General features: G+C 41.8%; 2 protein-coding genes across 3 annotated transcripts; one reads left to right on the plus strand and one right to left on the minus strand.

Annotated features, from left to right (window-relative positions):
• Positions 1-4,672: 4,672 nt before the first annotated feature.
• ANGEL2 (angel homolog 2) lies at positions 4,673-24,193 on the minus strand. 2 transcript variants are annotated; one of them, XM_063303387.1, is made up of 9 exons: positions 23,865-24,193; positions 22,890-23,296; positions 21,126-21,382; positions 20,128-20,197; positions 19,068-19,489; positions 17,655-17,781; positions 14,397-14,460; positions 6,815-6,978; positions 4,673-5,090 (listed from the first exon to the last, which is right to left on the minus strand). In XM_063303387.1, exons 2-9 carry the CDS (start codon positions 23,287-23,289, stop codon positions 4,939-4,941), a joined length of 1,656 nt encoding a protein of 551 aa, XP_063159457.1. In that variant the 5' UTR covers positions 23,290-23,296; positions 23,865-24,193; the 3' UTR covers positions 4,673-4,938. The 2 variants fall into 2 exon arrangements, with proteins under 2 accessions (XP_063159457.1, XP_063159466.1); XM_063303396.1 differs by lacking the exon at positions 23,865-24,193 and having other exon boundaries at positions 21,126-21,236; positions 22,890-23,065.
• A 218-nt stretch (positions 24,194-24,411) lies between these two features.
• Positions 24,412-25,822, plus strand: KTI12 (KTI12 chromatin associated homolog). The gene has a single exon (XM_063303374.1). The coding sequence runs from the start codon at positions 24,521-24,523 to the stop codon at positions 25,295-25,297; it is 777 nt and encodes a 258-aa protein (XP_063159444.1). The 5' UTR covers positions 24,412-24,520; the 3' UTR covers positions 25,298-25,822.

A 25,822-nucleotide genomic window follows, 5' to 3' on the forward strand; every position in this document is an offset into this window, starting at 1 on the left:
TCCCAGTATTAACTGACATCAGGAACAGGCTTGTATTTTTTTTTTGGTTCTGCTTAAAATCTTTAGTCCCCTCCAGTTTCTAAAATCATCACTTATCTTTTGTTATGACTTGCAATAGCCAAAATAAGTGTTTCCCACAAGTGTTGTCCTATCTGAGAGTGAAGAACCACACTGAAATGGTAGCTTGAGCCTCTAGTGTTTATTGTCCTACTCTACTAGACAGAAAATCCTGCCAAACTAAAGGCTGTGGGAAACCTTCACAGATAAACCCTAGAATCAAGGTGGGTCTACTTTGAGTTTCTTTGAAGGAAAGTTCAAAGCCTCTAAACTACGCATGCATTTTTCCCCTGGATAGGGGCCCCCTCCTGCTCATCATCAGTATTCATGACAAGTTTATTTTTTTATAGTCAATTCCAAAATCTTCTAGTAAAAGACAATATTCCAAATTTATTTGGATCCTTAATCCATTTATAACTTTCTTAGATCAAAATCTTATTTAGCTTTTGCTGTTTATAAGTTTGTAAGCTTGTAATTAATTTTTGTTTTGTTCAGTGTTGAAGATAAACTCACCTGATGAAGACTTTTCAAACTTGTCGTTCCAAAGGTCTCTGAAAGCTTATAGCAATTTCCAAAAGTGATTAGAAAGTGATGTTTGTGAACTTAGTCTCCTTTAAAAGGTTCAGCTGCAGTTGCGAGCGAGATTACTAATCCCTTTATCTCCTGGTGCTCAAACCTGTGGAAAACCATTGTCCTGCGGTTTCTTCATGAGAAGCACCCATCTGGAGCACATGTGGGTGATCTCCCATCCTCTCTTTATCTGGATTGGTTTCAAGGAACTGGTCTACTCACCAGTTCCTTGGTCTTTGCTGCGGTTGCCAGCTCCACTTTCACAGAGCTGTCTTCAGTTTGCCATACCTCCCCTGGAAGTCCCAGATCTTCTCCATTTCAAGACTGCATCTCTGTAGAACAATGGAGCCCCAGAACATTAGAAGTGACTTTGTAACTTTTTCCAGACTGATGGCATCAATGACCATTTTCACAGAGGTTTTCAGAAACTTCAGTGGGACATGACATTTCTCTAGAATCTGTGCAGTGAAACTTCAGTATGATGAGGTGAGCCACTTTGTGGGTAAGCAGAACAGGGCTGGCTCAAATCATACATGATTTGATTGGTTTAAACAATTATCCTTAGTTATCACTTTAGTTCAGTTTATTAAACTAGGGGGCAATGACTTTTTTCATATTGGCAAATCATATGGTAGATGACTTGACTTACAAAAGAAATGAAACAAGGCCAACCTTGGTGTTAACTGTTAACTGAGACTTCCTTTATATATCAGTAAGATCCACATGACACTCCCATAGTTGCAAAGTCACGTAAAAAGAAAATCCTAAAGGAAATGAGTATTTTTTTCAAAGAACAGGAAATAAATGAACAAGATTTAGCAGGGTAACTGTGCAATTCTAGTTATAATTCTATACAAAGGACCAAGGATTCAGTAGGACTTTCTCCCAGGAAAGTGGGAATATGATTCAGCATAAAGTATTAATGACTGGGTTTCTTAAGCATGAAAAGATTGAGCGATATACTCTTATACTACTACTTTGCTGAGCAAGGCAGTACAAATAGTTTTTAAAAAATCTTTTTATTGAAAAGTTTAATAGTACTAAAAGATACTACAAACTGAAATCAGAAAGAAAAAAGAAAATAGAAAGAAAAGAAATACAAAGTGCGAAAAGAAAAGAAAAAGGTAGAGAGAAGAAAAATGTTGCGCCTGGACCAAGAAACGATGCTGAGTCAGTGCATTCCAACTCTAGTTCTTTATTGTTCTCACCGAATAGACAGAATCTTGCCAGACTAAAGCTATCCTAACTGACCTGAAGGGATATGCAGTAGCTCCTGCCCTGTGGAACATGCTGCCCCTGGAGGTGAGACTGGCCCCATCGCTCCTGGCCTTCCAGAGGAGTCTGAAGAGCTGGCTCTGCCACCTTGCTTGGGGTGAAGAGGGGAATAGATCTACATGGGGATGGCTGCTATAGACCACTCCTCCCACACTTGGACTGTTTTAGATTCTTTTGCCACTTGGACTTTTTTATTTTTTACTCTTATTTATATTATTTATTACTGTAATTTTATATTTATATATTGTTGTTTTAGTCGATTATTGTTATTGTAAACCACCCAGAGTCCCCTGATGGGAGGAGATGGGCAGGAATTAACTAACTAACTAACTAACTAACTAACTAGCTAACTAACCTAAGAGACTCTAAGGCGGGCTACTCTAACTTTCTTTGTCTCTCTGCCAAGCCGCTCTCTCCTTTCTGAGAACCAGTGGCAGCCTCAAAATCCATCACAAAAAAATATTGAAAAATATTTAAAGAAGTGACTCCCGATCCTCCTTGCAACAAACGGTCCTGGACACGTTATTGTCTCTGCTCCGCCAGAGACGTCTTAGTTTGCTATTGCCTCACCCGGAAGTCCAGTAGAAATAGAGTTGCCTTTTATATCCAAGCAAGTTTTTATATGCCACTAAAAAGCACTATTTATGCAACTTGAATATATCATGCAAATGTGCTTACTTTGCATCATTAATTTTTTTTCTGCTAGCCACAGCAAAATGTAAAGAATGAGAGAGGACAATGATACTGTACCTGCCGAACAAAGGCTGTTGTGCTCAGCACTTCTCGTTTTGTAAAGCTCACTAAGCACATTCATAAGGTTTAAAGTATGTTGTCACTTAACTCTCTGCTCATCCACCAGGCCATTATAACTGAATCATCTTTTGTAAACAGTTGAGGGAGTTTTTTTTGTGATTAAGAACAGCTCAGTTGTTTTTGTTGTATTTACATGTGCAGATCATATGTTCTAGATGCTCATGAAAGACACACACAGGGAACATGGATGGGCAATCAAAGGGTAGCATTTTGCAAAATGGATTTTTGTAAAATAGTAAGTCTTAAAATGAGAGCCAGTTTGATGTAGCAGTTAAGGTACCAGACTAGAAATGGGAGTCTGTGAGTTCTAGTCCCGCCTTAGGCACAAAGCCAGCTGAGTGATTTTGGGCCAGTCACTCTCAGCCCCAGGAAGGAGGCAATGGCAAACCACTTCTGCAAATCTTGCCAAGAAAACTGCAGGGACTAATCCAGGCAGTTGTCAGGAGTCAAAACTGACTCAAAGGTACCAAAAAAAAAAAAGTATTAAAACACCCATTTCATGTATTAAAATTCTAAAATTTCACTATATTTTATATTTATTGATTATCGATATTATTCTGATTTTATTGAATTTTAAACTTTTATTGTGAACCGCCCAGGGTCCCCTGAGTGTGGGAGATGAGTGGTAATAAAAATATAATAAATAAAATAAATAAAATTTTAAAACTTCCTTCAAAACAAGACTTAAGTATTACAGCCTACTTATTAGTAATACTATAAAAGAGTTTAGACCCTTATGGAAAAATATTGGTTCTCCCTGACATATAGGAAGCTATCATCTTAGATTGCATTAGGCTGCAAGTCTAGGTCAGTGATGTTTATACTGACAAACAGCAGTTCCAATAGGTGTCTCTCAGGGATGCTAAAAAATGGAAATTGAGGCTGCTAAGCATATGCATAGCTGCTGAGCTATTGCCATTCCACACCAACACACTCATAGGATTGCTTCAGCAATCAAAGCAGTAAGTCTTTAAAATTCTACCATATGGGAAGAGAGGAAGGTTTAGGTTACAACCCGTAACAAATAGCACAAGGGTACATTCACTACAAATGATTTTTGTGCTGCAAACATGGTGCCCTTTGTCAGTGAGCTATACAATCCAAAGTGTATTGCATATATTACATGTGTCATATTAAGCCACTAGCAAGTATCTTCCCCCAAGGTGCATTCAGAGTGCAGAGTGATAATTACATTTGGATGATTAAATAAATGAATTGCATTTCCATCTGCTCAACATTCTATAGGGAAGAATTAAGTCTGGATTTTATTTTTAAAGTAGCAACCTTCAAAACAAAGATATCAGGTATATCCTTCTCATTGCTTTCTGTATTCAAATGCAGTTAATTAGCACCGCTCTTTTTAAAAGAAAGTATGTGAATGCCGTCATAACCTGCAGGATTCTTGTTGAGCATAAATATTGAACCTTGGCATCTAAGAGCCACCTTCATCAGAGAATATTTCAGGAGAATAGCCTTCCTGACAAAGGTTTTGTCTGAGACCTCCAGTACCTAGCAATATTTTATTTGTATATAACTGTAGTGCCTTTTAAATGAGCAGAGCTACGAAGTTTCCTTGCTGCTTTCTAAGAGAGGTGGTATGTATCCAGCAGCTGTATCACTGGCCAGGTTTGTAAACCACCCCTCAACTTGATGTGTTCAACAACTGGATCTAGGAAACAAGGCCAGGCTGAGATGCTACTACCATAGTGGTGGGCTGGCACTAAAAGTAGTGCCAGACTTATCTGCAACACTAACAATCCACACAAATGGTGGTGGTGTTTGCTGCATTTCCTTGCCAGTGAAAGCTGTACTTTTTTGTTTCTACTTGCATGGCCTATGGCTTCCCCATAGGTCAAATTAAAGATACGCTGAGATCTGTTCCATGGGAGAATATAAGGATATATATTCTCATGTTATTTGCCTTGAGAATTAAGAAAATACTATTATGCTAAACAACCCCTAGCATAGCAATTATATTTTTATTTGAAAAAGTAATTGATACCATTTCTGTGAAAACATATACATTTTTAAATACAGCACAAATATTTTCATTTATTAAAAAAAGGAATCCCTATGTAAAACTAGCTTGCTTTTTCTTTATGTGAGTGATTCTGATAATTTACAGTAGATCTTTTAAAAATACCTTCAGTCACTTTTGCTGGAATTGATAAAAGTTAAGACGAGGGAGGGAGAGTAAAGACACCAATTATTTTCATCCAGAAGTTATTCTTCCAGCCTGAACTTAGCTAGGAGAGGGAGATGGTCAGAGGAATTGCTTTCATTAGGAAGTCCATTGACTCCCCACAGATCTTTCTCAGTTACCAGTGACAGTCTACCCAGAAGATTCAGGCCTCCATTGAAAACAAGTTCAGCTCCTGTAAAAGGAAAAAAGGCTTTTCAGAAGTGTATAGTGTGAACAGAGATACTGCTTGGCAGGCAATTCCATTTCTCCAATAGAAGAGTATATATAACACTAGGGAATTCCTGGAAGCTTGGCATTCAGACAAACCAGTTATCAATAGACATGTAGAGATAAACCACATTTAAACACCATTCAAAAGAGACATTAAAAAAAGGCCAAGAAGGAACCAAAGATCAGAACACGTCCTCTCCAGCAGTCAACACCCAGATAAGCAGGGATTAACACCAAACAATCAGGCAGAACACAATACCCTAATCAAAGAACTCCCAAGGAGAAAACCACACCCCCACCAACACTGGCAGCTACTGTATATAAACAGGGAGCAAACCCCACACTCACTAGCACTGATGCTGTTACCTGGTTGGGTAATGAAACGTCTGCAAGCAAACAACCAAGCTCAGAGAGCACCAAGGACTCCACAATTCCATTTCTGCTGCAACTGTGGCCAAATCTAGATATATCATGGTGCTATCATGAAGTGACTCTGATATTAATAATTAATAATTGCCCTTTACTATCCTGTTTAAACATTACAACCTGGGAACAACTTTCAAACTGAATTAATAAAACTTCACATCTGTACAGTGCTTTCAAATGTTCAGTGTACTTCACATTGTGACAACACTGTAAGGTAAGTCAGTCTGATGGTGGAGGCATGGATGAGGGTGGAGGCTGGATGAGGGTGGAGGCATGGATGAGATTTTGACAGAAGGACTTGCAAATGTCACTGATAAATTGGGGGGAAGTGAATTTCAAACCAGGAACTTTGAATTCATGGCTCAGTCACTTAAGTCATTATATTACAATGTTCTGTAGATACGAATCTCAGTGTAAGAGTGAAGTTATTGTGTTAAATCATGGATTAAGCATGATTTATTAAACCATAATTGTATGGGTTTGCACAACATGCCAAGCCAAATCAGACAAACTACATCATAACCTAGCACACCTTTCTCCAGTGTGGGCATGTAGATTTTTGGACCTCAATTGCCAGAATTTCTAGCCATGTTGTTACTGGCTAAGAATTTTGGAAATTGGAAAGCTGCACATTTGGAAAATGGCCTGTTAAAGAAGGTTGCCTTCTGTTCCGCTAACCACATCTAAGAATGTGTGATACAGTGAGAAAAGACCTTTCCATGAAGCTGAGATGCACCAGTTGAATATGTGCAAACAGCAGCCAAGAGGAGCTTCAGCATGGTTACATGCCAAAAGATGATCAAATGGCTGGTAACATTTTAGCACCATCTGGTGAATGTTTGCCAGAACTTCTACTGCTAGATTAAAATACATATCTGCAGCTCAAACTTAAGTGAAACAAATATGGATGAGCCAGCTAGATTTACTTTTGATCACTACTGTTCTGAGGATGGAATCTACACAAAGAGTGGACTCACTACAGCAAAGAGAAGAAAAAAGGTTGTTTGTTCATCCAAGCTGCAAGCATACATGCTAAGTGAGGATGTGGACTAAGCCATCTTCTCAGTTAGTACTAAAATTCAAACAAGGCTCTGTGTATAAGTAAACTCACTTCTATATTTATACGATACAATAAAAAAAGGATAAATGATCTGGAAGCTGTATGGAACTGAAAGTATTACACAGAAGCACTTTCTATGTGATCCTGTTGTGGGTGAAAATGTACCATATTGGCCACAGATTTGGTATAGATCTGGTTACCTGGATCCTGAGTAATACTGCCCTTTCCTGCAGAATAGAAGATGTAATCTACAGTCACTGCACTTCTGGAGTGGCAGGTTGTTACTTCTGGAACTCCACTGTCAGGCAAATAATGAGAATAGACTGAAGACAACCGAAAGCTGTGATGTAAATCCGTGGGCAATCTAAAGTGGAAGAGGTGATTAAAAATCTCAGCATTCCCTGTAGCACACAATTAAAATCACCTCTTCTAAATCTAAGTTATCGACATATAAAGCTAACTATGCAGTCATACATCCTAAATATAAATCACATTTACATAATTACTTGTTAGCACATAAAACAAAAGAGTAATCACACATTCTTCAGCAAAAATACTTTTTTTTGTATTTGAAGAGACAGAAGAACTGCAGAAAACAGATCAAGCCAACAAATTGCAGCAAAATGCACTAGAGACTGCATCGATAATACACAAAAACATGAACAGAATGCATGTACATGCACACACACATACACACCCACACCCTAAGCTTGGTATGCTAACAAGCACTGTATTTTGCATTTTTAAATGTGCTCTGAAATCTTCACGAACAAAAGGCCACAAGAGAATGCAATGTACAGAGTTCAAAGATGAATAAAGAACACCTTACTAAAAAACTCCAAAAGTGCCAATCAAACCAAAGCAAGCCATCATCACAGAATGTTTGAAAATAAAAAGACAAGGCTGATGACAATTTACTAACTTAGGTATGCATGTACATTCTGTGAATGTTGTTTGTCTTGTCAACAATGGACCTTTCAGTGTCTCCGAAGATGGTACACTGCCTGCATACACATCATGAATCTCAGCCTCAACAGGTATCGAGCATGTATACAGATGGCACACACACAAGCTTAGTAGGCCAATCTGCAGAGACTTTTTGCCTTCTTAAACTCATTCTGAAGTCTCCATAAACAACAGGGCAGAAGAGAAGGCAATTAATAGAGTAGAAGGACGAATGAATAGCAGTATCAGAGTAAAAAACCAAGCATAGTCAGTCTTTGCTTCTGAAACACACTCAGAATCAAAAGCTTTAAAAGTGCCAACCAAACCAAAGCAAGCCAACAAGAGAATACTTTGGGGAAAAACACTTAACAGCAATGGGATGTGGACCAGAGAGGTACCTCCCTGCTATGTACATGTATGTCCTAAGTGTATGTAGCCTCCCAGCCAATGCACCTTGTTTGATCCAGGTGAGTCAGGGAGGGGGCCCAACATCATCACTAGCCATGTGTGAAGGCAGGCGGTCCAGGGGTGGGGCTGTGGGGGATGGGGAACCGTGGGAGAGATCGATGAATCCCACTGCAACTCACATGATGCATGTGCTAAAGAAACTCAGTGGAGTCTCTTCCAGTGTGAACCTCACTCAGAGGTTGCTCGAGGAATAAAAGGGGTTGCCAGGTCAGCCATATGGACCTCATCCAGTATGCGTATCTCAGGTATCATGAGTCAGAGACTTATCCCAGCATGACTTCCTCCTGGCCAGACCTTGGCATTGGGTGCCCAAGACTGGAATGGGTCCATCCCTTCATCCTCCTCTAGCTCACTCAGGTAGAACAGAACAGTGTACTGAACTAGCAGACAACAGCTTTCTTCACCCTGGTAACATCTCGTGGTAAACCACAGAAATGACCTTGGAGAAACCATGCAGTGACAATTATAAAAACATATTTTAAGCTTGGGAAATGAAGAAAACTTTAGAAAGAAACTTGAATGGACTCTGACTTAACTCCCTGAGGTATAAGAGGGAAGGAAGGGAAAACAGTCAAGCTTTCAAGATTCTGTTATTGTTGTGGTTTATTCGTTCAGTCGCTTCCGACTCTTCATGACTTCGTGGACCAGCCCACTCCAGAGCTTCCTGTCGGTCATCAACACCCCCAGCTCCCCCAGGGATGAGTCCATCACCTCTAGAATATCATCCATCAACCTTGCCCTTGGTCGGCCCCTCTTCCTTTTGCCCTCCACTCTCCCTAGCATCAGCATCTTCTCCAGGGTGTCCTGTCTTCTCATTATGTGGCCAAAGTATTTCAGTTTTGCCTTTAATATCATTCCCTCAAGTGAGCAGTCTGGCTTTATTTCCTGGAGTATGGACTGGTTTGATCTTCTTGCAGTCCAAGGCACTCTCAGAATTTTCCTCCAACACCACAGTTCAAAAGCATCGATCTTCCTTCTCTCATCCTTCCTTATGGTCCAGCTCTTGCAGCCATATGTTACTACGGGGAACACCATTGCTTTAACTATGCAGACTTTGTCGTCAGTGTGATGTCTCTGCTCTTAACTATTTTATCGAGATTGGTCATTGCTCTTCTCCCAAGGATTAAGCGTCTTCTGATTTCCTGACTGCAGTCAGCATCTGCAGTAATCTTCGCACCTAGAAATACAAAGTCTTTCACTGCTTCTACATTTTCTCCCTCTATTTGCCAGTTATCAATCAAGCTGGTTGCCATAATCCTGGTTTTTTTTGAGGTTTAGCTGCAAGCCAGCTTTTGCACTTTCTTCTTTCACCTTCATCATAAGGCTCCTCAGTTCCTCTTCGCTTTCAGCCATCAAAGTGGTATCATCTGCATATCTGAGATTGTTAATGTTTCTTCCAGCGATTTTAACTCCAGCCTTGGATTCCTCAAGCCCAGCATGCTGCATGATGTTGTCTGCATACAAGTTGAATAGGTAGGGTGAGAGTATACAGCCCTGCCGTACTCCTTTCCCAATCTTAAACCAGTCTGTTGTTCCGTGGTCTGTTCTTACTGTTGCTACGTGGTCGTTATACAGATTCCTCAGGAGGCAGACAAGATGACTTGGTATCCCCATACCGCGAAGAACTTGCCACAATTTGTTATGGTCCACACAGTCAAAGGCTTTAGAATAGTCAATAAAACAGAAATAGATGTTTTTCTGAAACTCCCTGTCCTTTTCCATTATCCATCGGATATTCACAATTTGGTCCCTAGTTCCTCTGCCTTTTCTAAACCCAGCTTGTACATCTGGCAATTCTCGCTCCATGAATTGCTGAAGTCTACCTTGCAGGATCTTGAGCATTACCTTACTGACATGTGAAATGAGTGCCACTGTTCGATAGTTTGAACATTCTTTAGTGTTTCCCTTTTTTGGTATGGGGATATAAGTTGATTTTTTCCAGTCTGATGGCCATTCTAGTGTTTCCCAAATTTGCTGGCATGTAGCATGCATTACCTTGACAGCATCATCTTGCAAGATTTTGAACAGTTCAGCTGGGATGCCGTTGTCTCCTGCTGCCTTGTTATTAGCAATGCTTCTTAAGGCCCATTCGACCTCACTCTTCAGGATGTCTGGCTCTAGCTCACTGACCACACTGTCAAAGCTATCCCCGATATTGTTATCCTTCCTATACAGGTCTTCTGTATATTCTTGCCACCTTTTCTTGATCTCTTCTTCTTCTGTTAGGTCCTTGCCATCTTTGTTTTTGATCATACCCATTTTTGCCTGGAATTTACCTCCGATGGTTCTAATTTTCTGGAAGAGGTCTCTTGTCCTTCCTATTCTATTGTCTTCTTCCACTTCCGTGCATTGCTTGTTTAAAAATAATTCCTTAGCTCTTCTGGCTAACCTCTGGAATTTTGCATTTAATTGGGCATATCTCCCCCTATCACTGTTGCCTTTTGCTTTCCTTCTTTCTTGGGCTACTTCTAGTGTCTCAGCAGACAGCCACTTTGCCTTCTTGGTTTTCTCTTTCTTTGGGATGTATTTTGTTGCCGCCTCCTGAACAATGTTGCGAACTTCTGTCCAGAGTTCTTCCGGGACCCTATCTACTAAGTCCAGTCCCTTAAATCGATTCTTCATCTCCACTGCATATTCCTTAGGAATATTAGCGAGCTCATATCTAGCTGATCTGTGGGTCTTCCCTAATCTCTTTAGTCTGATCCTAAATTGTGCAAGAAGAAGTTCGTGATCTGAACTACAGTCAGCTCCAGGTCTTGTTTTTACCAACTGTATAGATGTCCACCACCTTTGGCTGCAAAGGATGTAGTCAATCTGATTTCAGTGTTGTCCATCTGGTGAAGTCCATGTATAAAGCCGTCTCTTAGGTTGTTGGAAGAGAGTGTTTGTTATGCAGAGTGAGTTGTCTTGGCAAAATTCTATCAGCCTATGTCCTGCTTTGTTTTGTTCTCCCAGGCCATGCTTACCTGTAATTCCAGGTGTCATTTGACTGCCCACCTTAGCATTCCAGTCTCCTGTGATGAAAATAACATCTCTTTTAAGTGTGTTGTTAAGTAGTTGCTGCAGATCCTCATAGAACTGCTCTACCTCAGCTTCTTCAGCATCTGTGGTTGGGGCGTATATTTGGATCACTGTGATGTTAGATGGCTTGCCCTGGATTCGAATTGAGATCATTCTATCATTTTTGGATTGTATCCAAGCACTGCTTTAGCCACTTTACTATTAATTATGAAGGCTACTCCATTTCTTCTGTGGTCCTCTTGTCCACAGGAGTAGATCTGGTGGTCATTTGATGTGAAGTGGCCCATTCCAGTCCATTTCAGTTCACCGACGCCCAAAATGTCTGTCTTGAATCTTGACATCTCACCAATAACCACATCCAATTTGCCCTGGCTCATAGATCTTACATTCTAGGTTCCAATGGTGTGTTGATCCTTAGAACATTGGATTCGCCGTTCACCACCAGCACCGTTGGCCGCTAGCCATCCTTTCGGCTTTGAGCTAGCTGTGTCATCACGTCTGGGGCTAGTTGAACTCATCCTCTGTTCCTCCCCAGTAGCATTTTGACCATCTTCCGACTTGGGGGTCTCATCTTCCGATGGTATACCGACATATCTCTGATGTTGTACTGATCCATTGAGTTTTGACGGCAAGAATACTGGGGTGGGTTGCCATTACCTTCCCCAGGGATCGCATTTAGTCTGACCTCTCTGTCATGACCTTCCGAACTTGGGTGGCCCTTCACGGTTTAGCTCATGGCATCACTGAGGTGCTCAAGCTCCAGCACCACAACAAGGTAACGATCCTTTGCTGAAGTCTGTTATTGTAGGCTACATCAACAGAGTTTCAGCATTTCTGCGGAGCCTGCTTCCTGACTTGGTCTACCTCAAAGGGTTGATAGCGTCAAGCATGGTGCCTCAAATTAAAATTAAAATTTAGGTTGGTGTGCTTAGGCTTGCCCAAAAAAAATCCCATACTAGAACTGGGGCCCTGACTACTGCTGTTAGGGGAAGAGGGTTCGCTGTAAAGCCCAACAACTTGTCCTAACTGTACAGTAGCCTTCTCTTCTGTCCTCAACCTGAGCCACTTCTGCAACCAGGAGCTCTCTTTCTCTTCACTGAGGATGATGGATAACTGCTTTTGTGGCCTTAGGTCAAACAGGTTTGCAAGTATGAATGCTTGCTCAAAACTCAAAGACCTCAGCACTGGACACTCCCAGTGTGAAGCTGGGATGCCAAGGCTCTGCCATTCTCAGAGCCCAGCTTCTCCTAGTTTACCCAAGAATCAAGGACAGAACCTAGTTCTCTGCCTTAAGGGAGAAAGGAGCTGGAATTCCACCAGGTGGAGACATCATGATCAGGCGTTGAAACAGATGAAGCTCGACCTGGTGCCAGTCTACCATTTCCTTCCTTTTCACATTCTGGTAAAAATAACCAAGAGTCTTACGGTACTTTTACAGAACAGCACTGATGGCAACCTTGGACACAGTTGTGATGATCCTGATGATGACATCCTCCAGTCCAACACTGTTCCATGCAATCAGATGAGCTCGTGAGAATGCAGTTAATGCCAACAAAATGTGTTTGACAGGTTTCCCTTTGCATGTTGGGTCCACTGTACATGACCATAAAGTCATGGCTAGGATTTGGCTACTCATCCGGCTCTCAACCATGTGGCTCATGGCTGTGCTTCCCACATCTACTATGTGAGTGATATCTAGCGCCACAGCACCCATCTTTGCCTGGGTCCTACATCATGGGAAGTACTGGGACCTACAGCAGCAGATACCCCCTCATTTTCATCCCATCCCCATGAATGCTAAAGGTGGATGGGGAAGGGATCTGGTAGTCAGGGACAACCAGATCGAGGTCATGCCAGAATCCAGCACCCTCCACCATGTTGAATGGCCAGTTGTTTAAAGCCCTAATCTACACAATAACATGTCTGATGACTTTGCACTACCTTGCTGCTTTCTACCTGATACCTGCTTCAACCTCTGTGCAGGCACCTTGTTCTCTTTAAAGGCAGATGCCTTGCTGTTAGTGAACAAGATGAGCTGTCTAGGGCTCCCAGAAGTGGGAAAGGCAACTGGACCCCCAAGCTTGAAAGATGCCTGGTGTTCTTTCCCATGCCTTGCAATGATTGCAGACAGCATAATATAGATCTTACAACACAAGCTTCAAATGCTCTTATAACATGCTGCTTTTGGGCTCATAGTATGCCCATGGGAGAAGCCTTAAAGTAAGCCTCCTGAAAGTTTTATTTCATACATACACATAGCAAGTAGCAATGCTATCAGTACCAGCACATACATGCAAAACTAACTGGAGAATTAATTCCTCAAAATAAGCAAACAGGACTTATTTTGGAAAGTTTTTTTTAATAGGGGAAAGTTTTGAAAAGCAAAGGAATGGGGGTCTGTCTAACCAAAACTACCTCTCACCCAACTATACTGAATCAAAAGTGAAACTAAAAATAGAAAAATTAAGTGGATTTGGGACTGTAGAGGTTGCCTCAGTGGCAGGCAGGCAATCAGATACTTACATCTAGTCACCCTCACTCCTTAAGAAGCCCCAGTCTAGCACTGAGATAAGTGGTTTCTTGCAGCAATTTGTTCCTATGTAACTAATCTCCAGTCAGCCTTTTTTCAGTGGCAGGTAGCCCAGAATGGCTCCCTCTGTGCCATGCACTCCTTTAATACCAACTGTTTTACTCCAAAACTCTACTCAGATCACCCTCCCACCCACCTAAGCCAACAGCAAGAAGGACCTGACAGGTCCCTTCTACTGTACTAGCCTAGGCAGGAGAATTCAAAAGATAAGACCACCGATTACAAGAGACAAGATAACTTCCAGTTCAAGTAGCTAAAACTGAATGGATAATTTGAAGCCATTCTACCCAGAACAGCTGCATTTCAGTCCATATTCAAAACTAAACAGCAGAGTTTCAGTCTGTGTTTGGAACAAATAATCTAAGAATGCATGATTTGGTTTGTGCATGGAAGGTTTTATATATCCCTAGGTATTTTTAAGTGAAAGCATACTCCATACTCTTTAGTCAGAGTGTAATAACCTTGAAACACTGAGAAAGCCTGTCTTTTACTCTTCTCTTCATTGCAGCTTTAGTGCGATAATATTGAGCACACTTACACAATCTGTTAAATCACCCTTGATGATTAAGGTGAATGAATGTGCCACTTTCCTTTCCCTTCCCACACAACTTCTTGTCTGTATTCAGTGACTCCTCTAGGAACGTTTTTGCTTTAATAAGAAGAGTTCAAGCTCTGCATTTATAAAAATCCAGCATAAGCTGGGTGTTTCAAGAATTGATGAATGAAAAGCAAACTAATATAAAATTATCAAGAGTTACCTTTTTGCTACTATTAGGATCTCCTCTGACTGTTCTAAACTTGCATCTTTAGTCTCTTCACTCTCTAGGAAAAAGAGACACTGGTGATAAGTACATAAACACTTGCCTGACAGCAGAACCACTTAGCTCAGTGGTATCTGTGGAGTCCTTGGTGCTCTCTGAGCCTTGCTGTTTTCTTGCAGATGTTTCCTTGCCAGACTAGGCAACATCTTCAGTGCGAAGAGGGAGTGGGCCTTGCTCTCCATTTATATACTGTGGCTTGCCCTGCTTGTGTTGGTAGGGGTGTTGTTCTTTGATTGGGCTGTTGTTTGCTGCTTGGTTGATTGACTGAGTTAATAGTTCCTTGGTCAGGGTGTATTGTGCTGTTTGATGGTTCATCTGGTGTTGATCCTAGTGTTGATTTTTGCATATCTGGGTGTTGATTGCTGGCAAGGGAGTGTACTGGTCTTTTGGCTTTTCTATTGTCTCTTTTGAATGGTATGTAAATGTTGTTTACCTCTATGTGTCTGTTGATGGCTGCTTTGTCTGAGTGCCAGGCTTCAGGAATTCTCTGGTGTTTTTGGATTTGGCTTGGTTTAGGATGCTCAGTTTCCCAGTTGAAACTATGGTTGAATGTCCATGTGCTGTGAGATTAAGGAGTTCTCATCGTGTCTTCTGACTGCTAGTTGGTGTTCGTGGATGCGCTCTGCTAGTCTTCTGCCTGTCTGTCCTACACAGTGGCTGTTATAGTCTTTGCACTGTATGTTGTAAATAACTCCTGTTTTTTTCTTCTTGGGCTATTGGGTCTTTTGGGTTACTTAATATGTTTTGAAGAGTTTTAGTTGGTTTATGTGCTACGGTGATGCCATGTGGTTGTAACAGTCTGTTGGTGGTTTCTGAGATGTTTCTGATGTATGGTAGTGTTATACTTTTCATAGTTTCTATTGGTTGGGTTGTAGTGGGTTGAGCAGTGAGGCACTTTTTGATAAAGTTGAGCAGGTATCCATTTTGTTGGAAGATGCTGTACAGATGATCTTTTTCCTTTTTCTGGTGTTCTGGGTTGCTGCACACTGCCTGGCACTCAGACAAAGCAGCCATCAACAGACACATAGAGGTAAACAACATTTACATACCATTCAAAAGAGACAACAAAAAAGCCAAAAGACCAGTACACTCCCTTGCCAGCAATCAACACCTAGATATGCAAAAATCAACACTAGGATTAACACCAGGTGAACATTCAAACAGCACAATACATCCTAATCAAGGAACTATTAACTCAGTCAATCAACCAAGCAGCAAACAACAGCCCAAAGAACTCCCAAGGAGAGAACAACACCCCTACCAACACAAGCAGTGCAAGCCATGGTATATAAACTGAGGGCAAGGCCCACTCCCTCTTCGCACTGAAGATGTTGCCTAGTCTGGCAAGGAAACGTCTGCAAGAAAACAACAAGGCTCAGAGAGCACCAAGGACTCCACAGTTCAACCCTGAGCTACAAATATTTGTATCAGTGATATCTATTTGATTGAACACCTTTTCAGATCCTTAGGTAGAATTTTTCACATCACTTGCTACTTGATCATTTTAATTGGAGAGGTCAGTTTCTACAAAAAATACTTGTCCTCTATCTGAGCTGTTTCATTCTCATATCATAAGCCAGCCTCAAAAGGAACAGCTTCGAAAAATAGATTGAAGGCTTACATACCACTGGGCATAAGATAAAAATACAAATAAAGTTATATGGATCTCCCTCTCTCATATAACTGTCCATATCACAAGTGTGACTCATTTGTACATAAAATGCTAACTAAATGTACCTTCTTATGGAGGTCTATGAAATTTCAGGGAAACTAACAATACTTGTAACCTACAGCACGCTTTATCCTGGTGGTACAGATGCAAGGAATTGTGTTGGCCCTTTAAGGCCTTTATAGATAATTGTTTTTCCCCCCAAAATGGAAGGAGCAATAGCATCTGCTCAACTAGTTTCATGCTACACAGAAACTAAATCATCTGTCTGTTCCAGAGACTCAATTTCCAATTGCAATTCTCTGGAATAATTCTTTCATCACTTCCTTTGAGGGAAACGAATAACATCCTAACTAAGTCCTCAACATTGGAACATAGGAAGCCTCCCGTTTTGCACCTTAAAAATTATCTGCCTCTTTAACTCAAGGGTGGGTCACCTGTGTCCTCTGGGCTGCATGTTGCAATAGAAGAAACCTCTAACCATGACTGCTGAGCACTGACAGTGAAGTTTCCCATGATCAGGTATAGCCAGCATAGTCCAGGTCCCATCCATTACAGCATCATCTGATGGGATCTAGGATCTATGCCTTCTCTGCTGTAGTGTCTGCCCTCTGGGAGACCCCCCCTCCCGATATTTGTTTTGCCCCCACCCTGACATTGTTTAAAAGATCCCTTAAAGTCTGGCTCTTCCCACAGGCCTTGGGCTAGAGTGGGTGGCAGGCCCCTTGTGTTTTATATGGCTCTCTTCAGAGATAGGCATTTTTTTCTGGATACCTTTTATTCTTTTGTCTGTATTTGTTATTGCTTAATGTTGCACGCCATTCAGAGTCACAATGGAGTTGGGTGGCCTTATAAATATAATAAATGAGATTAAATGTAAATGAAATTTTAAGGTGGAAATATCTGAAAACTGCAGTACAAGACTACGGGAAGGCATGACCATGTGTGTGAGACAGTATAAAATCACGTATTGTAGATGTTTCACCAAGCATTAATTCAGTTAAAAAACAAAAGCATCCCCAAAATTTGACACAAAACCCCAGTCTTGCCCACCCATTCTGTTGCCCCCCAGATCCACTCAAAATATTGAGGCTCCTGTCCCTCAAACTCTATCCAACTCTGATCAACCCAATATTTCGCTCCTTGGCAGTGGCTCTCCAAGGTCTCAGGTAGATTTTTTTTCTGTAATTTCACCTAATTCTTAAAAAAAAAACAACCAAAAATTCATATAATGGCCACCATATAAAGCAGATACTCTATCACAAAGCTATGAATTCTAACATGTTCAGGAACAGTCACACAATGCTATGGCTACTTCATTCCCACTCTGTCCAGAAGTTACCCACACCTACAGCTGAGCAGTTGGGAATAACAGTCACAAACAGCAATCCTGGCTCCATTACATTTGCTTTTCAGGCTCCTGTACAAACGTTCAACCTCTTGACACTGCAGTAAGTTTACTTACAAACATCTCTGAAAGAAACAGAATGTTCAGAAAGCCACTCCCTGGTCTCAAGAAAATCTACCTCTTTCTTTTAGTAGGCGTTTCTGCTGTTCTTCGTACATGCAATCCTGGGAAATGCCAAGGCTTTGAGGCCAAATGGGAATCGTAAGTATCCTATTGCCCCTTGGGGACTGTTCCTGGCCAGACACCTTAAAAACAAAACAAGATATAGGTATATTCTTAGAATTAATAATGCAGGTCTAGTCTTTCAAAACAATCCTTCACAGCTTTGTGTTTCACCCTAGAATAACTAGTGCCACATATAGATTTAGCTGTCCTAATATTCATTCTTGAAAACATTATTTTAGAATGTAAAAATGCTCTGTCCCATTATAAATCCCTGAGAGACTCTACTGTTTACTTCTACTATTGGGAAAACTGTAGATTTTTGTTTAGGGATAAAACAAAGGAGTTTTGTTTAGATAACTTCTGATCTGTTGAAGAACTCCTATCCCAAAATTAGTTTGTCGTTTTTTGGTAAGCTAGCAAAAAGATTTTTGAAAGCACAAATATGCCACCTTGAGTTATTTATAAAAATAATAAAAGGCGGGATAGAAAATAAATAAATAGCTTACATACAATACAAGAACGTATACTTTTGCTGTATCTGCATACACGCATACCGACATTTTCTAATGATGATTTAAATTCTAACTTTAATGCTCTGGCTAATTTTTAGATTATTTATTGCAGCCAAACTCAGAATGCCCCGAAATCAGAATGTACTTATGTTGGTATTGTTAGGGCTTCAATTCCACTTTAATGGAACCATCAAGGCTTCCCACAAAGAATTCTGAGAATTACTGTTATGTGAAGGAACTATGATTGTTATTACCTCCTCAGGAAAAAGGGATGGTTTACTGATTCTGTTCCAAAGTATAGAGGAAATGTGTATCACAGCTTTGCTCCAAGAACTCAGGATGGTTTCATACAATTAAGAGCTATACTCAGGTGTTATCAGACCAACCCTTGAATACGCTGTTCTCATTCTCATGTTCTGCTTTCAAATGATCCCTTATACATTGCCCTCTGTGGCAGTCCTGAGTATTTGTCACAGAAGCTCCTCGTGTCACAGAAGAGCTGAGCCATGGTATACAACCTTAAAAGCTTATGCAAGCTTACTGACTCCATTAGAGGGGAAGACTTGGGGTGTCTGTGTGAAAGGCCCAGAAACATTGGAAGAAGCAATTTCCAGGGCTTCTTAGCCATATTTTGGGGGGACAGGAGAGGAGAGGTTCCCCAATTTTTTCTTTGTTTTCTCTGAAATTTTCCATTCCCTCATCTCAAGCCTGTCACATCACACTGGCTTTAGTGCGATCTCCCGCTCCCTCAGAGTTGCTTACTGCAAGAAATTAATAGTTGCTGCTGACTGCTTTTCAGGGATGCTTGTTTGTCTACCTTTGCTTTCGCAGTAGCTTCACAAACAGGTACTTACTTTTCCTATTGCCAGACCTTCATAATTCAGCTTTCCTTCCGTCAAAAAATTGTACAGAGGAGAGTGAGGGATGGAATTGAAATCACCACAGATGACAAGGGGACAGAAACACCCATCGTCGCGAATGGCAACACTGGTAATTTCTGCCAGGAGCATGGCTAGCTGGGTTAGTTTAATGTCTCCCCGTCTTGGGTTATATAGGAGATGCGTATTGGCCACACAGATGGCTGTGGGGGCTTTGCAGCAAAACCGAGGCTGCAGGAGCAAGACCAGCCCCACATTATCTCTATCCAAAAGTGGGATGTTGTGACGGAAGAATTCCACAGGATTGGATGAAAGAAGACTGAATTTGGAGGTCCTGAAGCAAATGGCACAGCCATCAGGCTTCCTTCCTGTCCTCATTTTGTATTCACAATGATAGCCTGCAAAAAACCAGGAAAGGACAAATACATATCATGGTTTCCAAGAACTACAGCATAGCATATTAACAAGAATTATGCATCACACAAAGCTTTAATGCAGTTTAATTTTGGCTTAGGGCACTGTGTCATTATAGTTTATTTAACAAACCATGGATAAAGAAATCATAGGTTAGCACAATGTGAGAATTCAGCATTGTGATTTAACAAGACATAGTTAAGCAAAACATAATTTAGCATCATGGTTAGGCAGGAATGATTGGGCAGAATACATGCTTCCTAGTTCACAATGAGCAAATTCTGAAGGATTAATGGCATGTAAAATAACCCATTATCTATGTTCACATATTTAACGAGCATTTGTTGGTTTGCTGAAGTGGGATAGGATAGGGTTATTTATTATCTTTATTAGAGAGGGATAGGAAAGATCAAAACCTATTATGTGCTGTTCCTTTCTTATAATTTGCTCACTTTTCAGTACTGAAATTGGGTTGAGGGTAAATGGCTCAAAGCAGTAGAATACAGGGGTGTAAACCAAGGAAGGGTATTCCACATACTGTTAGTTATAAAAGTAAATCAGCATCCTGGTTTTTTTTGGTTACATATAACTCAGAAAGGAACATATAATGGGTGTATAATACCTAAGGCTTCCAAGCTTGGCTTGATCTCTAGTCCATATTGGTCTTCTTGGACCTCCTGTAAACAAAGTACCTATGGGTGGGGAAACAGGTGATCAACAGCGAAAGATTCATGTCACCTCCTAACACTACTATTATGACAATTTTAGAAATGATTGGAATTCTAATTAATATGGTAATCAAACTTAATGCAGACAATTTAACATTAAAATAAAGGATTGATGAAACAGACTGGATATAATCCAGGCAAAGTTAAAAATTTCCAAGTCTCACTGATTTCAGAAAGACAGAGTTAATATACATGCAGTTCTTCCAGTGAAAGCAATGGGACTTTCAGATGATCACTATGCTATGCACATTTATATAAATACTACTAGGCTCAGTGCAGCATACAATGCTAAGAAAACACAGGTTTTGTGCCAAAGGGTTGGCTTCATGAATGTTCTTCCACCAGAAAAATCTCTTCGGAGCGATTCACTTCTAAGTAAACATACATAACGTTGTGCTGCAAGAAGGTAAGACAAGAGCCATGAAGAAAACCCGCGTTTTGAAGGCAGATTTGACATAACAGGTAAGTGTCCTTTGGAACACCATACCTCCTGAGATTAAATTGGCCCTGACCCTACTGGCTTTCCGAAAAGCCTTGAAGACCTGGATGTATTCCTAAGCATGGGGGTTGGGAGGTTAGTTGGAACCCATGGGGTATTCTTATTTAGTAGATTTGTTTTTATCCTAGTAGTCAGTATAGATTTTATATACTTGTTATTATTTTATGTTTTTATCTGTTGTTAGCCACCCAGAGTTGCTATGGCAAGATGGGAGGGGGGCATATAAATCTAATTAAATAAATAAAAATAGTAAATAAATAAATGAAACCATATATATGTTAAACTTTATTTAAACTTGTAATATGTGAAATCCACCTGTGTTCATTTATTATCAGTAAAAAAAAAATATCATGCATCAATGACAAGTTTTCTTACTGGCAGCTTTCTACTTACATCTGCATCAAACTGTTTGATGTCCGCGAGAATGTTGGGAAAGCGGTAATTCCAAGCTAGTATTCGCTGCTGGCAGTGTTTATAGAGGTGGGAATTGTCTTCTAACAAATCCTGGGAAAGAATGTTGTATGACATTACAGTAAAATCAAATTTTGCCTGTGGGTCTTTATCATCTTGGTTGACCTGCATCTTGTCTTCAACAATCTTTGTTTTTTCACTTTGATGGCAAAAGTATTCCCAATGTCTCTTGATCAAATCTGGCAAAACACAATAAACCAAGGGATAGAGACAAGGTTTATATTAATATATCTTGAATTTAAATGAATTATAGACCTTACTATGTTAACATAAATCTACTCAAATTTGGAGCTGTTCACCAGATGCAGAGCAGGAACAGTGTGATCAATAACCAAGAGAGCAACGTAGAAGATGCCAAGTTGATTATTTTTTTCTTATTTTATACTACTACTATTTTCCTATATCTGATGGTCACCCCAAGAAGTATTTGTATTTGTGTGTGTGTGTGTGTATCTATGTGTTTGTGAATACAAAGAATAAATGCTTAAAATGAAGAATATTAAAAAGAAATGATTAACTAGGGTTTCTAATAGAATTACAAGTATTAGGTAAATCTGGCCATTAACCTAAAATATGGGCAATCAAGAAAGGAATCTAGTAATCAGGCAATAACACTGACTCCCATTTAAAAAGGGGGAAGCATCTTCATTCTCAGAAATATTCAAAGCAAGTTTACCAGAATGACTCCTCAGAGTATCTTTATTTTAGAAAGAAGAAATAATTTCATATACTGACCCTAAAAAGTGTGCCCTGGGATATCTACACACATGACTCTTGTAATTAAGATTCTTCAGGGGAGTAATGCAAATGTACACATTAGCAAGATGATTATGAATAGTGTTTAAGTAAAGTATCTGAATAAATGCTATTCAGCGTAGTTGATGAAGAGAGGAACTAACAGAAACTTTAAAATCAGACGCTATCCTGCTGTTTCTCCAAAGAACTCAGGTGTATATCTTATTTCATTCTCACAATAATCCTGAGAGGTACATTGAAGTGAGAGATGTTGACTGATCTAAGGCTGAGTTAGCTTTTCGGTTGACGAACCAGAGCATTTCCAAACTACACCACAGATCATTTGAGACCTGGAAGTATCCTTGTAGGACAGAGCAGGGGCTTATTGGGGGCACTGGGCAACAGTTTATCTGTTTCAATGTCTTGGATTAGGGACAAGCTATTTGTGGGACTGCCAATCCCCACTGATCTCTGCCCGTCCCACTAAATCTGGCAGAGTGGGCGTCTTCTGAGTCTCCTGATGAAGTGGGGTCACCCGGTGGGTCCCAGGAAGTGTGACTTCTCTCTCATGGGCATCTGCACCTGCTCTATGGAACTCCCCCCAGAGATGCAGACAGCCCAAACCCTACTGAACTTTTGGAAGGCTGTTTTGAAAGACCTGGTTCTTTCCCCAGGCACTGAGGCCAGAATGTTAGTTACGGGAGGTCTGGCATGGGTGTATGTGCATTGTGTATGATCTGAGATTTTCATGGGGGCTCTTTACTTGGTTTGGGGAGGTTCTTTTGGGGTGGTGGTGGTTATGGATTGTGTTTTTATTCTGTTCATCACCCAGAGTTGGGCAATCATATAAATTAGATAGATTATCCAAATCCTCTCTCTACACTCCAGTTAATTACCCATATCCTATTAATATTAAGAACAAATGACCAAGATAATAAAATGCCACATTACTTTTTGGTTTTGCAGTGCTTTCTTCTTTAAGCGGAGATGATGACTTTTCATTTAAAGAAAATACATTTATTGTTTTTTCATCACTGCAACTAATGTCCTGTTCCTCACTATGTCTTCTTTTTTTAAGAACTGGTTCACAGTCCTCAGATTTCATTTTTGCAGTACAAAAATGAATGGAATAGTTTTGCCCGAGGTTGGGAGGAAGCTGCAAGTTCCAGAACAGGGGAAAGCTCCAACTACCCCCAAAATTCTGAAGGTTCAAGTGTGGGTAGCAAGCCCAAGAATAGTATTCCACACACTTCAGGCACTGAAAAGCTTGAGCATTCTGGAGGTGTCTTTGAAGATGATTCCGGTGGAAAACCCAATCTCTAACCAGCCTGTGAACATGGCGGGACAGCATGGGATATCTAGGAAAAAAACAACATTAGTCAGATTTCTGTGATATAAAGCCTAAGATGGAAAGGAAGAAGAGTAAACGAAGAAGGAAAAGGGGGAAAAGTTATAGACAAGTATCTGAAAATTTAGATTGGTGGCACTGGCATAATGTTCAAGATGGCTCTCCACAAAAGTGCATAAGCATCAGCTACTGGCATCAATCTCTATTTCAATATCAGAAAGTGCAGGTAGAGGCCAGTTGCTGGGTACATGAGCAGGAGGATGATGGCTGGCTGGGGAATTCTGGGAGCTGAAGTCCACACATCTTAAAGTAGCTGAGGTTGAGAAACACTGTCTTTGTGTGATGAGTTAACCCAGCCTGTATACACGGAAGTCCTGCTTGGCTAATGGCTGTGTGTTCCACTGTCCCCAGCAGGTTAAATCAGAAGGGGCGGTTCTTATCTCCCATCCCACTGGCCACCCTTCCCCGATGACGCCCGGTGACCATGCTAAGGGGGTGATGGGAGTTGTAGTCCAACACATCCGACGGCACTAGGATTTGGGGAGTCTGCTCTAGGCCACGAGATCCCATATCGTTACCTCCGAGTGGGCCACCTCCGCTCAGCAGCAGGCGCTCCCGGCCAGACCTTTGCTCTTCACCGCGACCCGCCCGAGAGCTCATCTCAGACCGCCGCCACCGCCGCCGCCGCCGCCTCTTTCATTCACCGTGCGCGCTCAGGATTCAGCCCCCCGCGCGCTCCAAATCGGCGGCTCCTCCCACAGCACAAAGCCCTTCCGTTTCTCCGACCCCCTTCTCCCCTCTGCTTTCGCTTCGGCTCATGGGACTTGTAGTTTTCTTTCCCGCGGGCGTTACTTTCGATCACGTTTCTATAGACTCACAAACAACTTCTGAGAACTCTTCTTCGGGTTCTTTAAACCTTTTTCTTTCTTTCTGGAAATTTCTATCATCGCTGTGCTGAAGATCGAAAAGGGAGCTGGTTATTACTCTGAAGTCTGTTTATTATCATTTCGTGGGGTGCGGATTAATTTATCCAAGGGTCCTCTGCGATACCGGCAGTTATGTACTGGAAGCTGCTCTTCATTATTTTATCTCTTTCCTATCTCCAAATCATTGGAGCGGGAAAAACCCGGAAGTGGAAAGAGCGCTCGGAAACGTCGCTGCCACCATCTGAGGGTTGGGCGGAAGCAGAAATGATAAACCGGGAGGTTTCCGCGGGGCAGTGAGCGGAGGTGCGATGCCGCTGGTGCTGTTGTGCGGATTGCCGGGTAGCGGCAAGAGTCGGCGAGCCGAAGAGCTGCGCGCCGCTTTGGTCGCGGAAGGCGAGCGGCGCGTTTTCGTAGTGTCCGAAGCGGACGTGGCCGGAGGGGGCAGCGGCCGGGCTGCCTTGCGGGCGGCCGCCGAGCGTCTGCTGAGCCGGCGGGACGTAGTAATCGTCGACGCGGGCAGCGAGTTGAAGAGCTTCCGCTACGAGCTGTACTGCCTCAGCAAGCACGCGGGGACCCCGCACTGCCTGGTGCTCTGCCCAGGAGGAGCCGCCCGCCCCGACCGCCCTCCTTTGGAGCCGCCGGACTCGCGCAATCGCTGGGACTGGCCCCTCTTTCTGGCGCCCGAGGACCCCGCCGAGCCCCTGCAGCTGCCCGAGATCCGCGCTGCCCTCTTGGAGCGGCGCCCGCCTCCCCCCAACCAGTCCACGCGCTCCCAGCCGCTCCAGGCCGCGGGCTTCCTCCACCAGCTCGACCGGCTGACCCAAGAGGTGCTGGCCGCCGTCATGGCTGCTCAGAGGGACGGCGCCCAGGCCGGACAGTTCATTCCGGTGGCGGTGGATGGGCTAGCAGGAGGCGGCCGAGAGCCTCAGGGGTTGCTGCTGAGCAGGCCCGTCAGCTTGGCCGAGCTGAGCCGCCTGCGAAGGCAGTTCCTCAGTTACGCCAAGATGCACCCGGGAGAAGGCAAAGAGAATCTGCCCCAGCTGGGCAGCATGTTTCTTCAGTACCTGAGTCAAAACCTGAAATGAGAGCTGCACCTTCCTGGGAGTAGGTACTCTTGCTGGCCCCACTCCGTGTATGGACGATGGAGTCAGCCCAGAGTTGTCGTAATAGGAGATGGGTGGTGGAGAAATACGATAAATAAATAAATACATTTCATTTAGATACCCTTTGCTATTTAAATTTTGGACAGGAATTCAGTAACTGTCGAATCTATAGACTGCTGTCAGAACTATTTGGTGAAGACCAATGGAGAAACTTTAAAAATAATGTTCTTCAGTGCATGACTATTTACATTTGAGTTGCCGTTGTCATAATTTTATTGTTATACTTTGCCTTGTTTAAAGGAGTTAATTCGTAGATTCAACATTCATGGACAATCCTATGAGGTAAACTTGGCAGAAATACAGTGACTGCATTGTAGTTAGTAAATTCAGCATTCTAACCAAAGATTCAGTGCAATCCTAAAAAGTGTGCTTTATCAAATACATTATCAAATACATTTGGACTTAATATGACTAAGAAAAGTTTGCATGAAGGCCATTTCATTGTGA

Source organism: Candoia aspera, chromosome 1 (genome assembly GCF_035149785.1).
Source record: "Candoia aspera isolate rCanAsp1 chromosome 1, rCanAsp1.hap2, whole genome shotgun sequence".
Classification (NCBI taxonomy): Eukaryota; Metazoa; Chordata; class Lepidosauria; order Squamata; family Boidae; genus Candoia; species Candoia aspera.

Bases quoted from the DNA above. Each gene is read 5' to 3' on its own strand.
- KTI12 (XM_063303374.1), top strand. From the start codon at position 24,521: ATGCCGCTGGTGCTGTTGTGCGGATTGCCGGGTAGCGGCAAGAGTCGG.
- ANGEL2 (XM_063303387.1), bottom strand. From the start codon at position 23,289: ATGCTGTCCCGCCATGTTCACAGGCTGGTTAGAGATTGGGTTTTCCAC. The intron at 20,198-21,125 runs GTAAGTAGAAAG...CCCCACCCATAG, and splicing joins TCAAACAGTTTGATGCAGAT to GTACTTTGTTTACAGGAGGT. The intron at 19,490-20,127 runs GTATTATACACC...GGTTTTTTGCAG, and splicing joins GCCAAGCTTGGAAGCCTTAG to GCTATCATTGTGAATACAAA.